Source organism: Camponotus vicinus, unplaced genomic scaffold (genome assembly GCF_025532165.1).
Source record: "Camponotus vicinus isolate PSW18456_S1 unplaced genomic scaffold, iyCamVici1.0 SCAF_10, whole genome shotgun sequence".
Taxonomy (NCBI): Eukaryota; Metazoa; Arthropoda; class Insecta; order Hymenoptera; family Formicidae; genus Camponotus; species Camponotus vicinus.
In genome coordinates this window covers 14320077-14334101 of record NW_028141946.1, presented here as the reverse complement: position 1 = coordinate 14334101, position 14025 = coordinate 14320077, and the positions used below count along the sequence as shown (strand labels likewise).

Here is a 14025-nt window from a genome sequence, read left to right as displayed (position 1 = left end):
CCGGTCAAGGAACTGTAAAATGATTCGCGCGGCGGTAAACACGTATCTTGCAACTTGTCAACAGAGTCGATGTATTCGTACGGAAATACACCTTTTCGCGTTAACAAATTGAAATTTTCTGTTGATAAATTTTGAAATTCTGATTTTAAAATTTTGAGTTTGTCTTTGTCCAAAAATGATGCCAATTTATCGAGACTCGATGCGAGAAATTTGTATGAATCGATGAAACGTAATTTTACATGATTTTTTGATTCTTCTTCCATACAAACATTTTTAGTAAATGAAATATATTTCTCTTTAGTTATTGGTAATAAATCGATTCTCCCTTCGAATGCTGTAGCTATTTCCTCGATAATGAAATGTGAATCGTAACCGGATAAATTGTGAAAGACTATGGGAATGCAAAAAGATTCCTTATAATTTAAATTGCAATTTGAGTGTGCTGGACCTCTGTACCGCCCGGTCAGATGGCAATGATCGCGAACGCGTGTATCGTCTTCCGCGAACGGTTTTTCGCATATATGACATTGAGTGGCGCTATGGAATTTCTCCCACTCTTCGGACGTCAAATTTACCATGGGGACATTTGTTTTTAAAATATTTTTTACACGTAACGCTATATTTTTAAGATCTTCAACAAACCCTGCTATACAATCGGCGCTACGACGCGAATGGTACGATAAAGATTCGTCGAACGAACAATGTACATAATAGGCTAAACTAAATACCCGATGGTGTTGATATGCGTTTTTCTCTTCTTCCGTCTTGGCCAGAACGCATTCCAAGTCGGCGTACACGACGAATGGAAGCCGCTCCTTCCGATTAAAGTTGTTGAACGATAACCACTTGTCCTTATCGCTCGGCAATCGGACAGCGCAATCGTTCATCTTTCCGCAGTCGACCGTATGCGACTGCAACTTGGTGTCCGAATTAAAATAATGCATGCATCTGTAAAAGAAAAATTTTTTAAAGATTTATATAACAAAGTGTATAACCTATAATTATTCAAATAATATAAATTAAACTTACCGATCGCAGATATATTTCTTGTGATCCTTTTTGCTCAATTGCGAGCTCACGAGCCGGGATAAATTCTTAATCCACACAAAATGTCCGACGCTGTTGTCGTCTTCAATGTACAGCACGTTGATATGCTTATCCCGCTTCTGCTCCGTAAGACGCATCGGGACAATGCTGTTCTTGTCTTCGATGCTGTAGACGTTGATCGAAATGTTATTAACATGTTCAAAATTTTTTATTTGGTTTACAGTCACTGGAAACTCAATGTCCCGGAGATTCAGCACTGTCGTGTAATGCGGGTACGATGATTCCCGTTCCGCCTTTCTTTCGGCGGGGTATAGTGCGGCGACCACTGCCCACGCGAAACACGCATTGTCTCTGGATTGTACGTTAATCACTGCTCTTTTCAACATAATCTCCCGCGGTAATTTGATGTGACATCCCGCACGCATAGGATTATACTTATTTATATTTACAGTTAAATTTAGTATTCGCGACAAAGCCCACCCGCTATCGCGTTCCTGAAATTCTTCCAGAGACGCTAGGGTGGGTTCGATAACGCGCCATTCGTACCACTCGCGTAAATCGGATGTGCGAAAGAGTTCATAGTTTCTCGTATTGATACTTTTATTTGCGTGTTTATCCCCAGCCACGAATTCACCGTTAAATATTGTGTTCACTTTTACACAATTGTGTCTTTTCATAACGTTCTTCACATGTTCTATCACAATGTCTTTGGCGTCATCGAGAAATTGGCGAGGTTCGATGTGGTTATAATTTATCACCGCACCAGTCGATACGCGACTCTCGAACGCCGTATCAATCTCACGCCACACAAGTCTATTTTGACGCGTGCTGCATCCGGCACCCGCGTGTACGAAACGTCCACGTACCGAATTTTTCAACCCTTCGAGGCGCGCGATCCGAGCAATCAGCGATTGTCGATTTCCGATCGATAATCGCGGTCGCTTGATTCGACTTTGCTCTTCCAACGACTCGATGTATTGGTCGCATCGTTGCTCCCACACAATGTAGTCTTCCAGCGAATCAATCAATGTGGATTGCTCTCGCAAATTTTGTTCCTCCATATTGTAACACACACTTGCGAAATGCGCTTCCTAATGATAGTTCTGGATGTATTTTAGCAAAAATACTGGCGGGGTGTGCCTCTTGATCATGATTTATATACTGTCTCTTGCATATCATCGAACATTCTAGAATGATTTCATCTTAAAAAATTCCCCGGAATAGCGTGTGCAATTTAACCTTGATAATTTCACGTTTTGTCACGTACATTTGAAAAATCTGACGTGGTTGCATCAGGAGCAGCCGTACATCGGCGCTCGATTTTAGCACATTCAGCTAAATCTTTGTCTAGGGGTGATGTGCGTTTTAACCTTGACGGTTAATCTTTGTTCCGATTCGCATCTTAACCTTGAAAATTTCACGTTTTGTCACGTACATTTGAAAAATCTGACGTGATTGCATCAGGAGCAGCCGTAAATCGACGCTCGATTTTAGCGCATTCAGCTAAATCTTTGTCTAGGGGTGATGTGCGTTTTAACCTTGGCGGTTATTTTTTTGATGTTTTGTCACGTACATTTGAAAAATCTGACGTGATTGCATTAGGAGCAGCCGTACATTGGCGCTCGATTTTAGCACATTCAGCTAAATCTTTGTTCCGATGCGCAATTTAACTTTGATAATTTCGCGTTTTGTCACGTACATTTGAAAAATCTAACGTGATTGCATCAGGAGCAGCCGTACATCGGCGCTCGATTTTAGCGAATTCAGCTAATTTTTTGTTCTGGGGATGTCATCGCAGCCATACATCTGCGCGACAAAATTTTAGAGGAAATTAAAATGATGCGTTGGCAATAATCCCCTCTACATTGCAATTTGCGATACTATTTGAATTGATATTAATTCTAATACGATCAGTATTACATCAATCACGCGTGTGAAAGGTTCGCTGAAGAAATCAACATGAATTTTTACGTTCCGATTCGAAACGGTGAAACTCCACCGTGTAAGAAGCAAAAATGCGACACGTAAGTTTCGATCGTTTAAAAATTTTATTTATTAATTTTTTTTAAATATTGATCTAATTATTTATATTTTTATAGCATTCAGCCTCATCGTGCGACTCGCATACTTGGAAGAAGATACGCTCTAATCCCAACGTCGTACAAGTATTTGAACATTGGAATAAGCGTGGGAGCTGTATCGTACGTGGAACTGATTCTCGGCGATAATCGAGGCAATCAAATAGTATTGCCTTTTTCAGCGTGGAATTTGTTGATGCAGAAGCAAGCAGACGTTGAACAATTTCTACAATCGACTGCTCTCCCATTAAGGATTGGAGATTTATCGATCGAAATGTATCAATCGAAAATTGTAAAACTCACATTATGCGAAAATTCTTTGTACATGAAACCACAAACATTATTATATTTATTTAATTTTGAAAATTGTATCGATCATATGCACAATTGGTTATGCGAGAATACATATCTCATGAATGAAAAATTTAAACAATTTGAAACTGTATTACAACGTAACAACATTACTACTGTATGCGATGCTGTAAAAACGATACGCGATAGTGATGTCTTTAACAGCGAATCATTAATCGATTGCGAATTATTAACATGCGCTGTAAATGATATTCTTTACGATGCTTGCAATAAATAATTATTTTTATTCCATCTGTGATTTTAATTCTTTCCTTCCATATGAATAAGAATAGTTATACTTTTCTCAACACGCGCCGCTAAAGATGTAGAGAAATGCTGAGGTAGATGAGATGTGATGCTCTAGTTGGAATGAGACAAAAGATATTAAAAGATATATAATGAAGAGGAGTCTGCAGCATTAGAATATTATTTCTTTCGTTGTTCTGTGTTTCGTTAGTCTTGTGTTACGTTAGTGCAATGGCTGAAGACGACGTTATTATCATCGATGATGATACTGATGATGATGATTATTGGATGGAAAGAGAGAGAGAAATGGATGAGATGGAGAGAGAGAGAGAGGAGAGAGAAATGGAGGAGGAATCATCCGATGGGAAACCTGATTTCCGTTTTCGGACTAGTGATGATGAAGAATTACTTCAATACGAGCGGGAACAACTTTCAAAGAAGAATCTAGAAACTTCAATCGTTCAGTTTATAAGACATCAAGAGCTCGGCTTGGAAAAACCTCGCACAAATTCGTTGAGGACATTTCTTCTAGCTCGAGAAATATGTGCGCGAGATTTTGCAAAATATCATGGATGTAAATGTTTCAATATAGAATCTAATCATTCTAAAGTAAATTGTACTGGAAATAAACTGCGTGAAAATCTCGAATTAATAGAAGATTTTGAAAAATTGGAAGAAGATGATCATGAGAATATACTACGGCGGAAATTGGAAACGTTGAAAGTAAAATATTTTTGTCCATGTGTAATAAATTTAAAACACTTAAAATTAATATGCATGATTTTAGAGTTTACGCGATGATATGAATGGTCGACGAGAGGATAAACAGATATGTGAATCCAAACCTGCATCAAAATATAAATTGTGTGTATTGTATAACGGTGAATGGAAAATGCCATGGAAAGTATTGTAAGTAACTTTCAATTTATAATACATCAAAAGTTCTAAAATAAATTATTAAAAAACTATTCAAATGTCTATTTCTGTTTCAGGAGCGGCTCCACTCAGCCCGGCACATCGACCCCTTAGCCTTCTAGGAGCGGCCTCCCCTTAGCCCGGCGCATCGCCCCCTCCCCATATATATTTTTATTTTTTCATTTTATTATTATATTACTATTATTACTATTCTTATTACTATTATATTACTGTTATTCTTAATTTTAAGCGCGCACACACACACACACACACACACACACACAAATGTATTTACAAACACATTTTAAAATAAATTTTTATATTTTAATTTAAAAAAAAATTTATTTACACGCCTCTCCTTGCGCTCCCATCCCTTGCGTCTCTATCTCGCTTGCGCTAGTTGTAAGTATAGCGATATCTTCGTTGTGTTCTCTTTCGCGCGTCAGTTGTAAGTCTCGCGATATCTTCGTTCTCTCTCGCACGCGTTGTTCTCGCGCTCTCTCGCTCTCTCTCGCACGCGTTGTCTTGCGCTATTATCGTTCTAAGTCTCGCGATATTATAGTTCTCTTTCGTATGCGTTCTCTTCGCGCTATCGTTCTCTCTCGCACGCGTTGTTCTCGCGCTATTATCGTTCTCTTTCGTACGCGTTGTTCGCGATATTATCATTCTCTCTCTTTCATATGCTCGTTGCTCACTTACCTTTTCATCGTCCTTCTCCCACCTATGCAGCATCTTACAATGCGTCGTCCTTGTCCCACGTTGACGCCATCCTTGTCACACGTTGATGTCATCCTTGTCACACGTTGATGCCATCCTTGTCGCACTGTCCTCTTCACACACTTTACGCTATCCTTTTCACACAACCGTCTTCTTTCCGCGGATCCCCCCTACCCGCGCGGACCCCCTCGTCCATCGCTCGCGCCGCGGATCCCCCCCTACCCGCGCGGACCCCCTCGTCCATCGCTCGCGCCGCGGATCCCTCTTCCCCGCACGTGACGTCATCATCCCCCGCACGTGACGTCATCATCCCCCGCACGTGACGTCATCATCCCCCGCGTGACGTCATCATCCCCCGCGTGACGTCATTATCCCCCGCGTGACGTCATCATCCCCCGCGTGACGTCATCATCCCCCGCGTGACGTCACCCCCCCGCGTGACGTCATCCCCCCGCACGTGACGTCACCCCCCCGCCGCGGTTCCCCCTCGCCCCTCATCCCCCCTCGGAGCCCCTGGGTTAGAACCGGCTCTGTATACCTACTTTTATTAAAAAATATATACTTCCAGCGCTAACTTATTTCCGGTTTAATTGATGTATTTTGATGTTAATAATTTATACGGATGGGCAATGTGTCAACCGTTGCCTTACGCCGATTTTCGATGGGTCGATGACGTGTCGAATTTTGACGTATCATCGATTGCGCTAAATTCGCCTACAGGCTATATTCTCGAAGTCGATCTCGAGTATCCGCAACATCTTCACGATACGCACACTGACCTTCCGTTTTGTCCGACACGCGACAAGCCGCCCGGGCAAGCTGCAAGACAAGCTGCTCGCAACATTATATGATAAGAAGCGTTACGTGATACACTACCGTAACCTCCACCAATGTACGCGACACGGCCTTCGCGTTACAAAAATACATCGCGTATTACAATTTACACAATCTCCGTGGCTTCGCAATTATATGGAATTAAATACACAGTTTAGAACATTAGCAAAAAACGATTTCGAAAAAAATTTATACAAATTAATGAACAATGCGGTATTTGGTAAAATGATGAAAAATGTGCGTAATCATGTAGATGTAAAATTATTGACAAAGTGGGACGGACGATACGGCGCAGAAGTAATGATCGGGAAACCAAATTTCCATAGTCGAAGCGTCTTTTCGGACAACTTAATCGCCGTAGAATTGCGCAAACTGGAAGTAAAATTTTATAAACCGATTTACACGTGGGTATGTGCATACTCGACATATCGAAAGAGTGTCTGTTTCATCACGAGTACATGTTTCCCCTGTATCGCGACAAATGTAAGATCATGTATACCGACATCGACAGTTTGATATATCACATCGAGTGCGTCGATGTGTATGAAAACATGAAGTGCGACATCAGTAGATTTGATACGAGTGATTATGCGATAGACAATGCGTACGGTATACCGCTTGTAAATAAAAAGATACCGGGCCTGATGAAGGATGAAAATAACGGTGCGATAATGACCGAATTTGTCGGGCTCAGAGCAAAAATGTACGCGTTGCGATGGGAAAAAGGATACGAAGAAGATTAAAGGCGTCAAGAATAACGTTGTCGCGAGAACGATAACGTTCGACGATTACACACGATGCTTGCACGAAGAGATTGAAATGACGCGTCAGCAATCGTGTATAAGATCGAAATTGCATCAAGTATATACAATTCGCGAGACAAAAATCGCTCTGAGTCCGTACGACGACAAGCGGTATATCGTACCCAAAACCACGGACACGCTACCATGGGGACATTACAGGATATAAATAATTTATTTTTGTAAATAACAGTTATTTATTTTGTAAAATAATTGTGTATTTAAATTAATTTTATATGTATATATATAGATAATAACCATGTATATTTTTAAAAATACATTTTAATAAATGTTTACAATACATTATTTTTATGTATCCAAGAGTTGTGCGATTTATCCAATCCCAACCATTTCACGTATACGTCATCACCCTTTTTCCGCAAAATCTTTTCCACGAGATATACGAGGGATTAGCGACGCGTTGTAGTTCGTATTCGTAAAATTCTCCAGCTATGGGATTTCCGTGCGAATCTTCGAGTATGAATGTCGCGGGGTTAGTTTTCTGTACCTCGATAATCTTAAATATTTCGATCGTCCAATTTGGCGTGAAACTTTTTTCAAAGATAGTCTTGTATTTACTCACGCGTACCGAGTCGCCTACTTTGAATCTTGCGGGAGCCGCAATTTTTATATCGCTGTACACCGTATTTAAAAGTTTTTCAGCGATCGCCGGAATAACATCTACAGGTTTCATACCAATGGTGCGATGTTTTCGCGTATTGTACTCTGCAACGAGTCGAGATAGCTCATCGATTCATTTGTAATTTCCGTTGAACGTAAACATTTTCCACATATTATTTTTTAAAGTACGGTTGAATCGTTCCATGATCGAGGCTTTCATAACGGAATACATCGAATAATGATTAATGTTGTGCTTCTTCATCAGTTTCTGCACACTCGCGTTGTAAAATTCTTTTCCTCTGTCGGTTTGAAAATTTTTCGGGCATCTTTCATCGTCTTCAATAATCTTTACGATCGTTTCGGACATTTCGTTTCCGCTCTTACTTTTGAGTGATACGGCCCACGCATACTTGCTCAATACATCGATAACTGTGAGTATGTACTTATGACCTTTATTGAGTCGAGAGTATGGACGCATGTCGACCACGTCCGCCTGTCACAGATCGTCGTATCCGCGTACAATGACGCGTCTTCGCGGAAAATTTCTTCTCGCCGGAGCATGTAATTCCTCGACTAGTTGTCTCTTTTCGGAGACGTTTTTTTTCTCTCGCACGTTTGACCGAGACATAATTAATGCGATAATAGTATATCCGTATGTCTCGCCTACTGCGTCGAGTCAGATGTTGCATATCTCAGCATTTTCTTTATCTCGTCTATCATTATTTACAGCGCCTGCACGTTTGTTTCGAGCGCGATTATTTTTTGCTCGATTTCTTCCCGTTGATCTTTCACAAGTTTTTCCACGTATCGTTTGTTCACGGCATCGGTATCAGTTTCCGGTTGCGCTACGCGTTGAATCTTACGCAATCTTGTGTCAAAATTATTGGCAGTCAGACATAGAGCATTATCGTGTATATAATTTCTGAATAATCCATTCCATTGATAGTACGAATTATTCGACGTTCCGAGCGATAAACTAAATTTATTAATCGACATTTCGGTACCGAGAACATTGACCGAATGACACGTATCGTCAACGCATAGTTTAATTTATAATAATGCCAGCCTCGCGAAGTTCTTCGATAATTGACAAGATTTCATTGTCGTGAGCATTGTTACCGGCTCAATGCGAAGCGTCCAGCAATCGCCAACGATCTACCAACTCGTTTGGATCGTTCCAATGGACGTAATCGATCTTGTTGTCGTTTAGCGTCATAGTACGCGGCACATCTATACCTTTCCCCACCTTTTCACCAGCGAATAATGGCGCAATTATATATTTATACTTGTATCCTTTGTTACCCAAAATAGGATTATGCATAATGTTGCCGCGCCTATGCGCATTTGTTGCTTTTAATATACTTTTATATTTATGCTTATCATCTTCAGTGTATACGGTATCGTCAATCGGACAATCTCTTGAAAATTAACTCGTAGAGACCCGGCGTTCCCACGTATTTTACCTCATCGACGAATATATTATCGTTCTTGTCCACATCGAAACGTTTATCACCAAGCATCATTCCCTTGTTGGTAAACTTAACAACGTAGACGTAATCCATACTCTTATTTTTATCACTGCTCATAATAACTCCTATATACTTTTGCGCCTGTGGACCAAAATGATCTCGCAATGTTTTTTGACCTTCGGATGTTTCTAATTCGCGTCGGACCGTCGTTATAAGCGAGTCCGGCGTGCTTTCGTAAATTTCTTCAACGTATGGGGATGGCATTGTTTGACACAGTTGTACTTCCATCGGAGTAGATACTTCGGTAATTGTTCCATTTGTTTACGTTTCGGTGTAGAAGTTATTAGTGAATAATTCATTATGTTTGACCATGTTTGCTTTATTGCATGTTTTGACTCTTTTTTCTCGTCGTGCTTTTCTCCGAGCGTACTCAATAGCTCAATTTTTGGCCCATCAAATTCGATACCAATGGTATTTTTGACAAGCTGTTTTAAAGGTTCGGTAATTGGTTTAAATTGTCTTTCCAACATGACATCTTCCTCCATTTTATCAGTTTTTAAAGCGTGATATTTTTTGCGAATTGATTCGCTCGTTTTTGCAATCTCCCACGCAATCTTCTCACGGTCCTCATCATTGTTGATCGTCTTCATACTACGCTCGGATGACATTGCTCGAATGATGTGTCGATAGCGACTAACCGCTTTACGGTATTGCGAAATCGTTAAATCCTCTTCTATATCGTCTATTGGTCTGCGAACTGTCTTTGTCGATCACTACGAATCCATACTTGTGTTGCCAACATTTCTGACACAATGCGCGGAAATCGTCGTAAGACATGTCGGTATTTACATGATCGTTGTACACGTGTTTCAAGTTCGTGCCGTCTTGTTTAAATAAAATCAAAAGATTTGCATTGTCGTGTATAAGATGCTTGGGTATCTTGGCGTACGTTTGATAGAGAGAGAAACAGTCGACGCTCGAATGTCGTCCCATTGCAAAGTATTCTCTTATCATGTCTTGCTTGTCACATGCCACGTCATCAAAGATAAAGATAGAATTCGGAAGCGCCTCGCTCGGTGGAATAACATTGCTGTTATTAGAGAATGTAAAATAACCAATTTCGTCTGTAGATGCTAGTAAATTTTCCAAGTATCTATATTTTGGTTGTTGAAGCGATTTTGAGTATATGTACACGTTCTCGAAACGTACACCGTACGGACTTTCTATCAAGCTAATCAACACGTTTGTCTTACCACAGTTTGAAGGACCGCAAACGATATCGCGTATAGTAGTCGGCAGCATGTTTCCATGTTTGCGTACTTCTTTCTCCGACATTAGTTTATCGTCGAAATTTGATACTTTGATTATCCGCGCTTGTCGCACGAACCGCATGTTTTTTTCTTTCGATTCAATTTTGCAAATGAGCCATAATGGAGAGAGACCTATTTATAAAGGTGTCTCGACTCGAAACCGCTCAGTATCAAAAATGTTTCTCCTTCTGTCGGATAAAAGAGACATTCTCCGGCTTACCGCCGACCAACTGCAGTATATCCCAAAGATTGTTTTACTGCAAAATTTTGGTGATTACGTGGAACCATTGTGGGACAAGCTTCCCGAATGCATAAAGGTTGATTCGGAGGTTCGACAATATCGTTGGTGCATGCGACATTACAATTTACCATGGCAGCGAACGCACATCGACGGTCCACCACCATTGATAAAAGATTGTGACGAATGTCGGAGAGAATCGTAAGAGGCAGCGGTCTCTTAAATCGTGTGATAAACGCGCTCCCCATCGAATTACATATTCCCGGTTATCAATTTTGCGGCCCGGGAACTCGATTAGAGAAACGGTTGGCTAGAGGCGATCGAGGCATTAATCCATTGGACGCCGCCTGTCGCGAGCACAACATTGCTTATTCGCGAAGCAACGACCTCGGCGAACGACACGTCGCGGATCGCGTACTAGCTGGAAGAGCGCGAGAACGTATCACCGCGAGGGATTCGACTCTTGGCGAAAGAGCAGCCGCTACAGCTATTTGGGCGGCTATGAAGGCGAAGACAAAACTCGGCATGGGAATGAAAAAGCCGTCGACGATAAAGAGGAGGAAAAAACGAATACTTCCAGTAGCGAAACGCGGTGGTATTTTACCACTTTTACCGTTATTGGGGGTTGTCGGTTCTTTGGCCGGCGGTGCAGCGGGAATCGCAAAGGCGGTAAACGATAATAAGGCGGCGCAACGTCAGCTGGAAGAAATGCGGCGTCACAATCGCGCTATGGAAGGTCGCGGACTTTACCTCTCTCCATACAAGCGTGGATAGGGATTCTCAACGAAGTCTAAGAGGAAAAAAAAACGTCGAGAAAAGATTAAAAGTACCTATGGGTGCGACAACTAACGTGCAATTGGAACAATTGGCGAGACATATGCGCATACCTTTCTTTAGAGGTGTTTTCATGCGCAATAATTTACCGATAAGCGGCGTACGACGAAACGAGAGCGGTATCGTTAATTTGGATGACGTTGATGGTCCCGGTACTCATTGGGTAGCGTACGCAAAGAGAGGAAATCGTGTCGTATATTTCGACAGTTTTGGAAATCTTCGACCATCCAGGGAACTTGCGCGATATTTCGGACGAGTGAAAATTGATTACAATTACACGTCATATCAAAATTACAATCAGAGTATCTGTGGACAGTTATGTTTAAAATTTCTTCAAACAGTCGACGATCAATTTAAAGCCTGACAATCCACCGTCACGACTCAGTATTCGTTCGACTTGTCACTGACTTACGTTGACTGGCAGAAGCAGCGTTCTCGCTGTAAGCTATTTTCCCGCTATAGATTTGACCGATGCCAATTACGAGCTCGGTTTAACAGTCTTTGAAACTTATCATACGATTCCGAACGTAAATTTTTCGAATAATAAATTTTACTTTGACGACGACAAAAAAATTACGATTCCCGAAGGCTCTTACGAATTGCACGCTATAAATGACTATCTCAAACATGCAATTTTGCAAGATGAACGCGTTTCCAAAGATATTGAAAACGATGATGAGGAATATCCAATTGTATTCCGCGCCAATCATAGTACGCTAAAGAGCGAAATCAAATGCGCCTACAGAGTAAACTTTACCAAACTCGACAATGTAGGATCGTTGCTTGGATTCTCGTCGAATCGTATATTGCAACCTCGCTGGTACGAATCGGACGAACCGGTTAATATTATAAACGTGAATATTATTCGTATAGAATGTAACGTGACCACTGGTGCGTACAGCAATGACATGCGCGTACACACGATACCTGAATTTTCACCGAGCGTACCGCCAGGATATAAGATATCGGAAACGCCGGCACAGATCATTTACCTGCCGATCATCGTACGGAGCATTACCGATTTAACGATACGCATTGTGGATCAAAGAGGTCGATTGCTCGATTTTCGAGGAGAGGAAATTACCGTAAGATTGCATATACGGCGACGACAAACATAGCATGCTCGTGCTGAACGAAACGGAGCACGCGAGAGACAATACTTTTACGAGGGACAATACTATTGCGGGAAGGCGAGCGGTATCGGGTGACAATAATAAGATAGCCGCTAAGAACAAGCTAAACGCTTTAAACCGTGAATTTTTAAAATAATTGGGATTCGTACGAAAAAAATGATTGATATTTTGATTATCGAAGGCGAGCCAATCTTTGACGATCGCATCGTCAAGATTGAGACTCATACGTACAATCTGTACGCCAATACGACGTTTGGATACAGCGGCGAGATACGAATACCTATACAACATCAGGATTTGTACACGTTATCGTGCGGAAGCTTTCTTTACATCGAGGGAAAGTTGAATGTACGTAAAGCGAATGACGAAACGAAGGTGGCATTGGGAAACAATTGCGTTGCATTCATGTTTGATGATCTTCGATACGAACTCGATGGCGTGGAGATTGATCGCAACAGAAATGTTGGAATAACTTCGACGATCAAAAATTATGTCTCTCTAACGCATCAGAAAAGTATAAACTTGAAGAACGCTGCATGGGATTTGACGTACAACGATGACCAAGATTATTTCAACTATTGCGTGCCGCTCAAAATGTTGCTAGGATTTTGCGAAGATTATAAACGCGTGTGATTAACGTTCGTCACGAATTGATTCTGATACGTTCGCGCAACGATAATAATTGTCTACTCGGACATCCATCGTCGGAAGCTCAGATTGAATTATTCAAGATACAATGGCGTATGCCTCATGTAATATTGAATGAGATTAATAAATTGTCATTGCTACGAGTATTGGAAAGCGGACGATACTTAAACATGAGTTTTCGATCTTGAGATCTATACGAATTTCCTCTGTTACATAGCACTAATCATTCGTGGACCGTGAAAGCTGCCTTCCAGCTAGAGAAACCACGATACGTGATCTTTGCACTGCAAACTGGTAAAAAGAATGCGATATCGCAAGACGTTACATTGTTCAACGACTGCAAATTGACCAACGTTAAACTCTATCTAAACTCGGAATTTTATCGCTACGATGATTTAAATTTAGTTTTTGACAAAAATAGATTCGCCGTCCTATTCGACATGTACTCTCGTTTTCGCAAATCTTATTACCATAGACCTTACAGATATGGACTGGCAATACGTATCAGACTGTGTCCGGAGGAGATTAGAGAGAGAAACATCTTTTTGGTACTTCTCTTTCTACAAGTGTCCGGAAATACGTTTTGCGCATGCACATGACATATACTATACAGTAAAACATTCAGATTGGTGTATATGTGTATATGTATGTATTATTACAGAGAGAACATAATATTGAGGTTGTGTCTGAAGTCTCAGAAAGTCTCTGTGTGTGTATTTAATATTAATTTAATTATTTTAATAAATATTAACAATTATGGTTCGAAGATGTATTGTTTGTGATA

The 14025-nt window shown here is 40.9% G+C and overlaps 1 protein-coding gene and 1 pseudogene across 1 annotated transcript; both read right to left on the bottom strand.

Annotated features, from left to right (window-relative positions):
- Positions 1-1025: 1025 nt before the first annotated feature.
- Positions 1026-1724, bottom strand: LOC145960290 (uncharacterized). The gene has a single exon (XM_083079648.1). It carries the CDS (start codon positions 1722-1724, stop codon positions 1026-1028), a length of 699 nt encoding a protein of 232 aa, XP_082935774.1.
- Positions 1725-8654: 6930 nt separating this feature from the next.
- On the bottom strand, positions 8655-9746 carry LOC145960115 (uncharacterized; annotated as a pseudogene).
- Between the last annotated feature and the right edge of the window lie 4279 nt (positions 9747-14025).

What these genes read in the sequence shown, in the direction of transcription:
- LOC145960290 (XM_083079648.1), bottom strand. Translation starts at nt 1,724, where the DNA reads ATGAAAAGACACAATTGTGTAAAAGTGAACACAATATTTAACGGTGAA.